Source organism: Mustela nivalis (assembly GCF_964662115.1).
Source record: "Mustela nivalis genome assembly, chromosome: 10".
Lineage (NCBI taxonomy): Eukaryota > Metazoa > Chordata > Mammalia > Carnivora > Mustelidae > Mustela > Mustela nivalis.
This window is the reverse complement of record NC_139029.1, coordinates 47,751,812-47,766,952: the sequence shown is the minus strand read 5'-3', so window position 1 is coordinate 47,766,952 and position 15,141 is coordinate 47,751,812. Positions and strand designations below refer to the sequence as shown.

The 15,141-nt window shown below is 36.8% G+C and overlaps 1 protein-coding gene across 8 annotated transcripts in view; it reads right to left on the bottom strand.

The window, feature by feature from the left end:
• NFIA (nuclear factor I A) overlaps positions 1-15,141 on the bottom strand; it is a 567,374-nt gene that overhangs the window by 347,635 nt on the left and 204,598 nt on the right. For all 8 annotated transcript variants that reach the window (XM_082687848.1, XM_082687851.1, XM_082687849.1 and 5 more), the window contains exon 2: positions 10,113-10,644. In XM_082687848.1, the coding sequence (XP_082543974.1) occupies positions 10,113-10,644 (532 nt within the window). The remainder of the gene's footprint in view (positions 1-10,112; positions 10,645-15,141) is intronic.

Here is a 15,141-nt window from a genome sequence, read left to right as displayed (position 1 = left end):
CTTAGCGCCTATCACAGAATGCTTTGGTACAAAGCAAAACGCACTGTTCCAGCTGCCCCGTCTTCACTTTCAAACAAGGTGATGGATAATAAAGGGCCAAAAATGTACATCCCTAGACGTAAATCTATGATCCTCTCCAATCTATCTGTTTCTGTCCCATTCTGCTGTCTCATGACACCGCTTCCCTTACTCAGCACTGCCCCCACCCCAGAACCTCTGAGGCTCAACTGCAAATGAGGTAAAAAGCTATGCATAATCAGGCTTTATATAGGAAAATTGAAAATGTCTCTCTTTGAAGAATTACAAAGCATTCTGTCTGAAACCTCTGACCTTTCTAGAGAAATCAGAGTCACTGTAGTTTAAAAATGTAGGTGGTAAAAGTACAAAGGATTACATTTATCCATTTTGCATGTTTGCCATCTTTTCTGAGATGAGGAGCAAATATCTTTAGAACAATTAGTTCTTCAGCCCTAACATTTCAGGCTGTAATACCTCATTCTCCAAAGAGTTGTATACATCCTGGGCCCGATGAGATGGCACTTTTCTGTTAATTACCACTCCCACTTTATTTTACAGGAAATCTAAAGGACATGAACTCCAGAACCTTTTTTTTTTTTTTTTTTAAATAAGACTTGTCCATACAATGAATTGACCAAGAAGATAATAAAAACTCCTATGACTCTTGTTAAAAACCACTATAATTCCTGACTGGGTGGGGAGGAGGAGGGACTTCCAAAAGGACATTTAAAAGAAAAAAGAATTCTTAATAAAAGTCCTTGTCACATATTAAGAGGCCATACAATAAAAGTATTGCAATGACTATCTTACCCTGACAGGAACATACAACAATAGTTATGCTGTTGAACAGCATCAAGTTACAAAGACTTCATTCTCAGAAGTTACTTGAAACTACTCTCCAAAAGAGAACCTCTACCATTTAAAAGAAGGGGAGGAAAAGCCGACTAAATGAATCAATCAGCGACTTTAGTAACCTAGTGATTTTTTTCTATAATACGCATCCATGCAAAAATCTCGCTACGGTCATACAAAGATACTGATCAGCTTTTGCCAAATGCTTGCCCAGAATCCTGGCTTGATCTTAAACGTCTGTAAGCCACTCGTCTTTAACTTCCAATTACTTAATGCTACAAATGTTCTCTCAGGTATACACTGTTTTCCATCGACAACATTTTTAGTGTCTAGTATTATTTATGAATTGTATTCGGCATCAAATATACTTAGGATTTTCACTGGTGATCTGCCATTATGTCTGAGCACATACAGCTCTGTTTAATAGTATGCGATGAAGGTTTACATGCAGATACATACGATCTTAATTACTCATTCTATAGTGAGCTCTTTAAGCATCTCCATTCCTCACTCATTTGGAATGTTTAAAAATGCCACGAAGAAGGGCTTGATGTCATCTTAACACTGAAATCCATCTGTCTATGGCCCTCTTTTGACTTTACTCCTTCTGCAGCCAAATTTTTCACAAAAGTTGATGAGAATTTGTCAACCTAAGGACTTGTAATGTCAGCTCTTTTGAAAGGCAATGGAATATTTGAAAGTGACAATGATGGGATCCTGCATGTAGAATATTCACTTTATGTTGGAGTTTAAAACTAAATAATCCCTTTAAGATTAAAACACGCAGAGTTCGAAATGCTTCCAATAGGGGAAGAGGCAGGCACGTAGTTCTGGGCTTCCCATAATAAGTGGTATGTCCCTAATTTTAAAAATTAAATGATGATTAATATTGTAGCAACACAGTTCCTATTACCCACTGACAAATACCTTTCCATACTTGAAATTACCACTCAGAGCCAGCTATGTAACTCACCACAGACACGTCTTCTCCAACAGCATGAACATGTTGCACTACCCAATCATGGGCTGGCAAAATTACAAAGGGAAATAAAAATCCCCCAAACCATAGCAACAAAGACAACAGCCTGATAATGGCAGATGCTAAACAGTCATACATAGAAATTTTTAAATAGTATTCACTTTTTAAAATATTTTTTATTGTTACTTTTCTTTCATGCCATGTTTTCAACCTATAGAGCATTTCAAAAATACCCATTAAAGCATGTTTATGAATATATATGCTCTGAAAATTATTTATGTCTGGAAACTCATAGATTATTGGGACCACCATAAATACTCATCACAGACATCAAAAGGTAGGCAGTATAGAACAATGGGTGTGAGTCTAATTTTTTTATTCCAATCCTCTTATTTCCAGCTTACGCTTTTATTTACATACTTCAGTTTTCCCTTGCTGGCATAACAGATACTCTGCAACTTTTAGATTTATGAGCATTTCTAAAAAAGAAACTTAAAAAGAAAGCTACATTTCTATTTTAGTCAATATAAGTTCAGTTCAGCAGCTTATTTTTTAAATAAACCCTAGAAGACTTAATATACATATAATGAATATAGTATAAATTATAATTACTGGTCTTTTTTTTCTGTTTACAATTATAAAATTCACACTGAATGGGGCTTTGAATTTTTGCACTGAAGTCATTAAGAACTAATCTTGCTTAAAGAAATGAAAATAACGGCATTAAATAAATCCATCAATAAATCAGTCATTTAAGGAGATTAAGATGAACCCTGTTCCTACTTTCAATTTTTCTGCTTTTTCTTTTAAATTAAAAAAACAATTTTAAACTAATAAAACTCAATTTTTGCTTTCTTTCAAATAATTATGCACAAGGCCAGAATCGAAGGTCTTTTTGGAGTAAAGCAAATTTTAAAATTTTCAAACTAATCATTAAGGGAAGTTAGAAATATACCTCCTGTGCACATAAGAAAATACGGACAGAAATTTACCTAGTAAAATATTATGTGCAATCCTGATTTTTAAACTGACACTTGCTTTAATTCTCAGTGGTTTCCCAAAGCATCTAAAACCAATTCATCTATCTTACAAACAGGAAAAAAACATTTTTTTTAAACCTGTGTAATAATGCTTCTATTCACCAAACTTCCCAAACTTCGACATTTTTAGAACAAGAAAAATCAAGTCACTCCAGATTTTTAACCCCAATCCTGACAAAAGCATAGAACATTTTCTCCCTCTCCTAACCAGGTATGGTCTCAGCCTATGCCTAGGAACTGAACATCACAGTAGAATATCTCCAAGGGAAGGGTCAGGATCTTGACGCTTTTTCCTTCCCTCTGATTCACACTGGTGCGTAATACCATTTAAATGACATCTAACCCCCAGACAATAGGACAAAGAGAGGGATACAGAATGGATCTAAACTGCATGGTAAAGAGTACTGGGTTTGGAATCAGAAACTTGGCTTTCATCTTACTGTGCACCAGTCACTTGGATATTCTGAGACTTTATTTTCACCTGTACAAATGGAGAATGCATTACTTATTTGCAATATTACTGTGCATTTTTTTTAAAATGAGAGAGAGAGAAAGAAAGAAAAAGCAAAAAAAGAGAGATAGAGAGAGAGGGCTACAATGTATGGCAAAACTTAGTATAATGCTTGCCGCAAAAGAGACAACTCAATAAAAGTTATCTGTCTTCCTCCCTTCCTGTCTTCCATCCGTCTCCCTTTCTCTATTTTCAATTGATCTAGGTCCAAAATATTTACCACTAGGAAAGCATGCAAAGCCATGAAGAAAAATAAGTATAAAGGTCTCAAAGAACACTAAACTTAGTCCACTTCAATCTCTAGCTATTATGACCATCCTGATCAGGTCTGCATTTGGATTAGCAGTATCTTACACATTAAAGAAGACCAATGCTCGCCAAAATACACAACTAACTAAAAAGAACTTCTTTCTCTCAATTTTATCTTATTTGGTTTCTTTGACAAACAGAACAGCAAAAGCATCCTCTCTACAGAGTTGTCGCAATTTGTCATGTGTGGACTTATTTTTTTGCCTCGTGAGCCATGTTTATTTAACTAGAACATTTAACAGGAGGGCTAATTCCGTTAGAGAAAATATACTCTTACACTGTGAAATGATCGTAACAAAACACGAAAGCACTGTTTTCTAATATTTGGGGGAAAACTGAGAGTAAAAGTCATTTCTGCCTAAGCAGCAGCTGGAGAATTCTAGTAAGTTTACAGGGACTCTAAAGTTTGGATCAATAATTTGTATCTTACAGCTGCCTAAGCAACAGCCAAAATTTTGATGACACTGTAAGTTATCACCTTAAAAAGCAAAATGGTAATAATAGCAAATATCTCAAATAGCCCCTTTTCCAAGTTTATGTATGCCACAGTATCCCTTACTGGCCAGACCCTTAAACGATACAAAGAATTTTTGTAAAACTTTTCTTTTCTAAAAATTTGATTAGAAACTCCGAAAGCCCCAAATAGTCTCTCCTCGTCTCAAACAAACTATGCAATAAAATGTGGGGAGATGGATTATTAAAATTCTTCACTTGATATCTTCTGCTCAGGATCCTTTTACAGTGATTACTTAAACCAAAACACTTTTGAGAGCATCTCCATTTACGATTAAATTCACGGTTTTATGTTTCTCTTAACAAAGCATGCCAGTTCATTCATTCTCTTCCTCCTCCACCTGACTTCTTCCTTCCCCTTATCCTACCTCCCAAGGATTTACAGTTTATAATGTATTTAAAAACAAAATCTAATCTCTAAATAAAATTGGGGAAATGATTGCTGAAATGGTAACAAACCAGTGTTTTGCACAGTTAGTGAATTCAATCTGTATTTCATGTTTTTTCCTCTCTTCTAACCTCAAAATTGCTTTCCGTAATCTATATTAACATTTGCGAGCAATTAGAATTGTTGCTGCTTCTGTGCAAGTTTTAAAAAACTGACAGGCCATTCTGTATCCTCTGGAAGCAGCTTGAGGCCTTCACCAAGTCAAACACCCAGTCCTACTGTGTACAGCAGTGACCACAACAAAGGCTGTGGTTTCTCCCACACCAGCCCTAAATAGGTTTAAATTAATGCTATTCATCACTGGGGTGGAAAAGAAGACAAGGCAAATCTAAGCCAGCAGCATTGGGAAATTTTTTACCAACACTCAAACCTCTTAGCCATCAATGAGCTGACCTCCGTTCATAAGTTTACTCCTGAGCAACCCTTCCCCCTATTCCTATACCCTGTCTGCCTTTGAATTTCCATCTTTTTCACTACATTCTAGATAAAGGATACTGTTACTACATTCTAGATAAAGGATATTGTTACTACCCTCAAGTTACGCCTAAAAGTCAAGAATACAAAAGGATACAAAAGATAAATGAAATTTTTTAGAATGGTGCACACACCAATGATTTCAAATGGATCAGTCAGCCACAAAATCCACCTTGAGTTCGGTTTAAGGTTGGAGTAAGAATTTGAGATAGGGTGGCACTTAGTCTTAATTCTGAACATCACTGTATGATAGTCTTACACCTTCTTTTTCTAAATACAGCTTACTATTGTAAATCACTGGAACTAACTGCAGAACTTTCTATTAGGGAGTTTATTAAGGTACTGAAAAAGTTTAATTACATAATGAATGTATAGCCTTAAACTTGAGCGTTAAACACACATACACAGGTATGCCTGCTAACAAAATATATTTTAGATATGCAATACTGCCACAAACTAACATGGTAAGTTAGCCCAAAATTAAAACATCACCATAACTCATTCAGCATAAAATTATAAACTGTAACAATTTAACATTTTCATTTAAAATTTTTTACAATAATGATTCTGTATGCACGGTTAACCTTATGCAGAGTTATATGGTGTGTAAAGTACCAGTATTTTTTTTAAAAAAAGAAATCATTTGCACTGCTCTCAACTGCCCTGTGTGTGCAGCCCGAATGTGCACACACATGCACACGAAGCACACACACGCTCATACACAGACACTCCCAATCTTACACCTGCTCTGAAGCAGTAGGAAGTGAATTCTCAATCTGTCAACATGACCATCTGGTCTATCTGCATATCACGGCTTTCTCTATTACTATATGAAGGAATGGCAATCACGGAGCCAAAATAAAACTAAAATGCACCTGAATAGGAGTATCTCTGTCTTTGTTGAAATGGAATAATACATGGCATATCAGAGCAAAACTAGCAGAATGTAAATAATTTAAAATGAGCATTCACAACAGCATAATTAAAGAACAATATGGTACGAGTAATGTGGTAATCAGTAATACTGGCTATACAGGTTTCCGAAATAGGTACCAGACTTCCAAAACACTGCAAACAGCTCTTTCAGTGAGTGGCAGGACTGTTACTATTCCTGGTCCAAGCAAAACTAAGGGTAGGCAGTAACGGGTAGCGTGGAAGCAACCAGTAGCTACTGTACTAAAACATTACTGTGCAAAAATGATCACTCTCTCCACCTTACAACTAACACTCCTCATGCTATCCTTAGGACAAATTCAATCACTCTGTCACTGGAGAATTAACAATGACAGTCATTACCTGACAAATATTGGTCATTTATTAGTCTCTCAAAGCAAATTTTAAAGCCACTAAAAAAAAATTTTCCAATCTTAGAAAAGTCCTCATCTGCAAAAAGTGAAGATGCTTGTGGCGATTTAGCTTTTGGGCCTAATGCCACTGGAAAGTTAGGCAAAGTCTTTCTTAGTTAATTTAAATATAATGCTATTTATTTAATTGTACTTTCTGTCTCCATATAGCTGCCTCATTGTTTCATTCCATCTCGCAGCAGGTAATAACTATCAAAAATAAGTTGTGACTCTGTCATTCTGGGGTGTAGACACAGCAACTTACCTCTATCCAAGAGGTGAGTCCTTAAAAAAGTCTAACCTCTTACAAAACTTAACTAAACTGAGAATCTTTCTAAAATCTGATTACCTTACCAGAAGTATACAGACGCAGTTAAAAAAAAAAAAAAAAAACTCTCCAGAAAGTTCTCGGTTGAGTGCCTACTAATGAACAAAGGTTAACTTTATCTAAAAGGTCAAATGCCTGGTGGCTAAGGTTATGACCTTAACAACTTAAATTGTGACCTTGCCACGTGCCGGGTATATTGTAGATTCTGATACAGATCATCTGGTAAAGACTGGTCATAAATTAGCTTTACTGTTACACGCCCACAAAGAAAACCATTTGCCACAATTCCATAATATCTTCAAGTTGTCATACGATACCTATGGAAGGACGACTCAAATAAAGACCAAATTAAGGGCATAAAATGGTTTTGCTCTTTTATACTTTTAACGAGATGAAATTCTCAGGCTTATGGAATCACTCCAATTTCATTACACTTGTTACTGTTTATCTGCCACAAAATTCACACTGCCTGAATGCTACCGGATTTAGGAAAAAAAAAAATCAGAATGTAGTTTAGGTATTGTATTTTAGCATCTCAATAAGTCAATAAGTTTTAGACTACATCACCTGCACTTTTAAAAAATGACTGATTCTGCACTGGCTTCCAATATTTACAGTGTGCCCTGAGATTTCAACCTCCTACCAAAGAAAAGGCGGAGGCATGAAGCAGTAACTATCGTACACATTTTTGGAAGAGGAAAAAAAAATCTCATTTGGGGGGCTATCTAGAGGGAAAAAAATGGCATTTTGAAAGAAAAAAAAAAATACAAGACTATAGTGGGGGTGTGTGTGTGGAAATCCACCATAGGTGAAAAGGCCACAATGGTTTTGGCATGTTTCTTGAAGCACGTTTCAGAGTCTCTGCCTCTTGCCAATACTGGCAAGTTCTCAAAACTTTTAAGGAGGTAAAAACATTGTTTAGTGTTTACAAATCTTCAGTATTATAACAGATGCTTGTCAAATCAGTTGTATGTAAGTTGACCGATCCACCTCATATTTGTATTGGCAACTAGCTTCCCTTCCACAAATCACAGGTCTCTAAATCAAATTTGAAATATTTTCAGACAAAAGGCCCTTAATATTTTCTCGTGCGAGCGCCCTGTTGCGTGCACCGAGCTGCAGCCGTCACGGCGCTCCGTGAAAGCCAATGGCCTCACACTTGGCTCCCACTCAGGCCTACCGAGGGATTCTGGGATACCTCAGGAAAACCAAACCGAAAGGTAGTCTGATCCACGTTGCTGTCCATAAATCTTTCATAAGCAAGAAGGATGCGAACTCTCCCAAGCAACCTTCTCCCTGTCACTTCACCAACATAACCCCTTCGGGTACCAAAACCACCAGCAGCCCCGTCCGCTCAGGGATTTGGAGCCACGGCCCAGTAACAACGGTCACCGACGCGAGAGAATACACGGGATGACATTAGCTCCGAAAGCTGCAGCTCTTTGAATGGATGGAAAACACTTAGACCTAAAATTCAGAGCGGGCGCTGCTCCCACCGACAAAATCGTAACCCGTGTTCCGTCTCGAGATACCTTGGGAGAAAGCACACACCAGGATGTGTACCACCTGTTGGCACCCTCATTTTTCTCTATTGGTTCAATTAGAGCATTTGTTAGAGTTGATAAATTATTTACTTTTCTAAATACTGAAAAGATTAAACACAAGATCTTAAGCAGTCCTCCCTGAAAGCACTGATTAACACCCATCCTTTTTTTTTTTTTTTTTTGGTACCCTGCCTTTCTCTGTCAGAACCTCCACTTACACACGCAAATAATTTTTTTAAAAATTTAACTGCTTTTTCAATAGAGAAAACAATGTAACAACAGGGTGAAAAGGGGATTAAGAAAGGGATACTTGTTCCTGTCTAGAGGTCAATGGAGAGGTGGTGCCTTTTTATTTCACTAGGAAGAACAGGCTACAGCAACAGGCACTCCTTACAATTAAGTATACATTCTCCAAAACCCAAATATTTGAAACACTTACAGATCACATCCTCTAAAATACTCATCTATCCCCTGCCAACAGAATGCAAATGATAATGTGACATGCTTGCAAAGTTAATTTCTCCAGTTTCTTATGTAAGGACAGATGGATAACAAAAGTTCTCTTTCTAAAACATATATTGAGAAAAATAATAGAGAATAGGCTATCAGCTGACTTCTTTTTAAAAAAAAAAAAAAAGCTCAGTCTTAGAATTAAAAACATTTTGCAAAACAGTACAGCATTGACTTTACAGGTAGCACCTTTCTCCTTTGTGAAAAAAATATGTAAATATATGAACCCCAAAACAGCCTACTGGTAGGATTCAACAATCTTCTTTCCTCCATCTGGCTCAAGGAACCGCCATGAAGGTAAAATCTAGCAAGGCCAATGTGTACATATAAAAAGTCAACAAGTTACACAAGACCTGAGCTTTCCCATAACACAATGAACCTTTTGTCTAAAACAAGGCAAAAGAAACAAAGTAGAAATGCATTCTTTTACTCAGTGCTCAATAGTTTTAGCCTGAATGCTATAATATACACAGGTAAAACATGCCTTGAAAACAGCCTTGAAACAATAACGAATCTTATCACCAATCAAAGCAACTCACTAAATCAATGACCAATATTGATTTCTCAGTGCATTCATGCACAACCCAGGTTGGTTACTTTTAAGATTAACCTTGCCATCAATTACTTAGAGAGCTGGTTTGTTTCTCCCTCAGCTATCCTAGACAACAGGAATTCCTAAATACAAAGCTACTACGTTTGTGTATGCATGTGAATCTTTTTCCTTCATAAATGATCAGCAATTTGATAGTACTCTCACCACCTTTTCTTAATTAGCAGGGGGTTCAAGAGGCCCCAGCAGGTTAAAAACACTCCCAGAAGATAAGCAACTAAAAATCCTGCCTCACCAACCAAACTCCATGCTTTTTAAACGAGATCATGGCCATTTATAATATCCCCTTTATTCCAACTGTTTTATGAGGCTTCTCTCACCCATCACTGAAAATTGGGATTTAAACATATCACACAACTACCAACACCTTTGATAACACGATTTGCCAAAAGACCTTAACTTGGTGAGAGTCCTCTCAAAGCTATGCTTTTCCACCTGAATGAAGCTGTGCCCTCGGACAAGGGGAGGGGAGGAGGGCTTCTGGCAGTTCTGACTCTGGTTTACCTCTGAAAGCACACTGTCTCTCTGCACGGTGGCCTGCAACTCAGACGGTTTGGGACTGGCCCGGCACATAGAGGACATCAGAAAAGAGACACACAAGAAAGTGGAACAACATCTCACCATCACACTTACCTGCTGCATGCACAAAGTATGCCAAATATAAATCGAGTTCCTTAACAGAAACCCCTATGTGGTGCGGCTGCACACAGAGCCCGGGGTTCGAGCACTGTGGGGACTTTACCAGGCGCTCGCCATCAGTACTTTCAAGCGGAATACCTTTAAATAAAATCACCATAACAAGGTCCAACCTCCAGACTTTATCTGCCTGGCGAAGGCAGTCAATTCTTCGCATCTTGCCTTTCTGGTCTGGGTTGGAAAGAACACAACATGGAGGCTTTTTCCCCGTAACTGTAAGAACAAAATCCTCTCGGTACTCAGGTCGGATGTCTTTCCGTAACTTGGCCAGGAGTCGAGATGCCCACTTCTGCTTGACCTCTGGTTTTTCACTTAGCAACTCATCCTTCACGGCTCTCTCTTCTTCTTTTGACATACGCTTTTCATGTTTTTTGAAGTATTTTCGTTTTCGGGCCTGCAGGTTGAACCATGTGTAGGCGAAGGCTCGGACGTGGGGCAGAAGTGCTTCAATGAAAGGATGAAATTCATCCTAGAGAAATGAATGACAACAAAAATATAACTATAATGAAAACAAAAGGAAACAACTTTTCTTCAGATGGTCATTTTAAAAACAAAACAAAACAATGCTTATTTCACTTGAAAGCTGACTCGAGCATTACAGTACCAAAATTACACAGAGGATGCCTATGGGAAGTCTGAGAGGGGAGAAAAGGGAAACTGTCAGTATCATGCCTCATGATCTCAAAAAAGAAAACGGCTAAAAATTTAAAAATCTGTTGGTATGTTCACCAACGTGCACCGGGGTCTACTGCCAAGCCTAGGTCCCAAGTCCTTTAGATAGTAAGTGAAATGTATTGAAATGCTTATAACAATATATAATCTTAACCCTATTTCAAGAAAGGCATATCTAATTTTGCTCCAGCCTTGACCTCACTACTTGTAGTACACCCAGGGCTCGGCCGCCAGATTGGCAAATCCTAAACATTTAGATGCCAGTCAATGTTTGTGGAAGTCTAGAAGCAAAAAAAAAAAATCATCTCCCCGATCAATGAAAACAAAGACTTTCCCTCTAAAAATACTGCATGGAGACGCTAATCTGTTTCTTAGGCATTTTGGTAACATCTTAATTCCTTCTTAAGGATTACAGTTGCATATAATTTTTTTAGTCAAAAACTTAGAAAAATCTGGCATATGCAAAAGATGAATTTCATATTCTTCAGGCTGAAATAAAAGATCTATTTCCAAGACATACTTGCTGATACTATGGGAATGAAACAAAAAGAAAAAAAAAGGGGGGGGGGACAAAGAAAAGCATACATGCCAGAGAGTAAATAGAATGCGTCATTGTGACAACAGGGTTGCAACTAAATGCAGTTAATTTTGTAAAATGCCTTCGGTAATAATCATCCCTAAAAAAGAGAATCTTTACTTAATTTTTGAAATTAGTATTTCAGGCTTTTTCTCACAAGGAAATAGAGAACCTGGTACATTTAATGTTTACGAGACTCCAGGAAAACCCCCACAGTTGCCTCTTAAGATTCAAGTAACCCGAAAATAAAATTCAATTTAAAACATTTAAATTTTTCTTACTGTCTTATGAAAATGTTTGATTCTTTAACTTGATATTTGCTTAGGAAATATAAATATAAAATTAAAGAAAAATTAAACAGTAACCTCCACAAAGCTTTCTGAGTACATCTAACTTTTGATTAACCAACCCACACTAATCTTACATAACTTCTCTCTACTGCACAAACCTCCAGAAGATAAATTATTTACTTTCAGATAAATGAGGATAAGAACACCAAAAAGATATTTGATGCCTTTTTTAAAAAGGGTGTAGGACAGACAAATATTATAAAATGCATTCTTTTTCAGTTTGTACTATCCGCCTAAATATATACTTTGGAGGCACAAGTAACTGTAATGTCCAAAATATTATTACTATAAAGAAATTATTAAATTTTTAAATGTTCAAATGTAAACTGAGTGGTTAAAATTGGAAAAATATTTTGTCAAGTCTGTTAAAATATTATAAATTATAATCAATCATCTGAACACTACATATGACTATTTTTTAAAGTACATATTAATGTAATATATAATAAATCACTTCAATAATTGACATTTATCTTTTTCCTCTCTGAACAAATTTCAGGCTCTGCATTTCAAATTTAGCTTTGAAAACTGCTCTTTTTCAATAAAAATCCAAAAGAGAAGTAGCTTTTCTAACATGTGTACATTCTTCAAGTGGAGAGGGAGCAGAAAAAAATACAAGAATTATATTATTTTTTACCATAAACATTTTAAATTTCTGATGTTTAAGAATCTTTCTTATTGCCATACTTTAAAAGAGAGAAATGGTGGTGGGGAGGGAGGTGTTTTCAAGTCACAGTTTATCTAATAAGGTATACGCCAAACCGCAAAGCATTTCAACATTACTAAATTCTGAGCTCATCCTTGAAATGTTCTAAAATACATAAAATTAAGGTTTGAAACAGTCCTTCACATTGACTTATTTTCTTATATTCTCAGAACATGCTAGGGACCAAGGCTCTGTAGTATTATGTTAAGAACTCCTGGAGTCTGCCTTAACTACAAAGTGAGCTTTCACCAAAAGGAAGATTTCATCTTAAAATCTCAGGCCTGTTTTATAAAGCAAAGAACAACTAAGTTCCAAACAATTCACATTTATGTTAAAATGGTATCTTATTCAAAAGCTTCATTAATAAGAATAAGCCTTGCCTAAAAAAGACATTCTAATATGGCATTTAAGTGTCTGAAGAGACTCCTAGTATGCTTCTCACAGAACTGCGAACCGCGTTCATTCGTGTTCATTTTGTTTACCTGCCAACCAAATGCCTATATATCTCATCATAAAAACATAAAAACCCTCAAATGAGGACACCCATGTCAACTAATCATTAAGAATAATCTAAGTCCCCAATTGTGCATCAAAAGTATTTACAACTTATTACTCCCCAAAGGTTTCAAGAACGTGCCAATAAAAGTGCACAACATTTTGTATAACTTTACTCACATGTACTATTAAAGAGCTAGTCATCTTTCTCAACTCACAATTAGAAGTAGTCCAGATCATCAAAAGTAAAGAAAATCATTAACTTGCAGGAAATGTCGAGGCCCAGCATAAATTAATTTTTTAAAAAAGTAAGCCCCTATAAATCATGTTGCTGCACATACTGCCATAAGCTACGTACTATTTCAAAATATTCAGGAGATAATAAAGAATATTCTACACGTGCACTCAGTGAGAAAGTTATAGATCATCAATGAAAACAAACCTGAAAACCTGTTTCAAAAGCAGTATGAATTTGAATCAGCACCTTAAATGTTGATCTGTTTGTAAGTAAGCCAAGTTTAAGAACCACTGAACGTTGATATTGCTGGAACTACTTTTAAAGGTTCACCTATAAATTTCTACCGGGTTATCATTCTATGGCCAGGTAAACAATTTGGTTATGATACACTTGTATGGACAAAAAGAAGACGCCTGACATTTTCTTGATCAAGTTTTAAAAATTGCATACACGTAGATGGAGTTTATTCTTTCATTTAGAGTATTTCTGTCACTGTGCTTACTGGACTTTCTTCAATGACCAATAAACTACCCAAGTTTTCTTTCTAAAACTGGCTCTACAACTTTATAAGTATTCCAGCAAGTTAAATAAAATTGTTAATCAATTTTTAAAAGAAGAACCCAAAATATGTGGCTCTCATTCACTATTTAAAGTACAATTTCTTCACCAACTGTTACACTAAGTGTTTCTTTTACTGGTGTTTCCAGAAGAAGGCCTAGTGAATGTATCAATCACACTGCCAAATATGTTTAAAAAAAAAAAAAAACTTTCTTAATGTGATAATAGCTTGTGAACCAAGAGAATCCGGCTTTTTCAGGTACCTGACTATGTCCTGGGCCTGCTTGGATACACAGGTATCCTCATATATGCACCAACAGAAAATATAAATTTTTCTCTGCAGAGCTTACTTGAGAAGACACTCATGTGTCTGCTAAGGTCATGCCCCACCATTGCAGCACCCTGGTATTGTCTACAAGTTCTCTATGTTGCAAACTTCTGCCAGTAAGAACTTCAGCCTTTGAATCTCAGCATTTCCACTGTAGTCATAACTCATTCAAATTCTCTTATACTTTGCATCTTATCCATATGCAATTGTGAACCTTGCCAGAAGTGGTTGGAAAAGTTTCATTCCATACTTCCACAAGTTACTAAAATAGGAACTTTGGAAGTTTGTTAGGGAAAAAATAAAAAACTTTTACAGTAACTAAAAGCAACTGCTATCCATTACTAATGCTAGGCCTAAATCCCAAACAGACCATTTCTACATAAAAGATGCATTTAAGAGTCTTCTGAGATCAAATAACGAGTATTATTCCTGTTAGATATTGCAATAAGGCTGTCATGTGAGAAATAAATCCAGAATCTAGAGAGGAAAAGGAAAAAATTATTGATACTTTCTAACCTTCCATAAAGTATTCCAGTTAAACCGTTATCTCCTGCTAAATGAAAGCAGTAAGTGGTAGCAGGTTTTTTAAGGGAGTGGTAAATAAACATTTTACTTGAAGCATACAACTTCATGTAGGTGATTAATGGTCAGATCGCAATGTACCAAAACAGTATGAAAGCTCACACTTTTTTCCAAAAATTTTCTTCAGCGCAAAATCACTTTGACTACATGCCTTTTAGTCAAAGAAAATAAATAATATATTCAAAAGGGACCAGATTTGGAGCCGTGAAGTAGCAATATTTTGCCTAGGGGTGGTGCAGACAAGAGAGGGATGGAAAGGGAGGGCATGGGAAGGAGGGGCGGGGGTGGGGGGGCGAGAGAGACCCACGCTCTGAGCAGAGTCGGAGGGGAAAAGTTGCCCCCGTCCTGCGCGCGGAGCTGCCCGAGTCCCGCGGCGGCGGTGGCGGGAGGCGGCGGGGGGAGCGGCGTCCGGCCCGGGGTCGCTGCTCGGGCTCGCGGCCGGGAGCCCAACTCCGCCCGG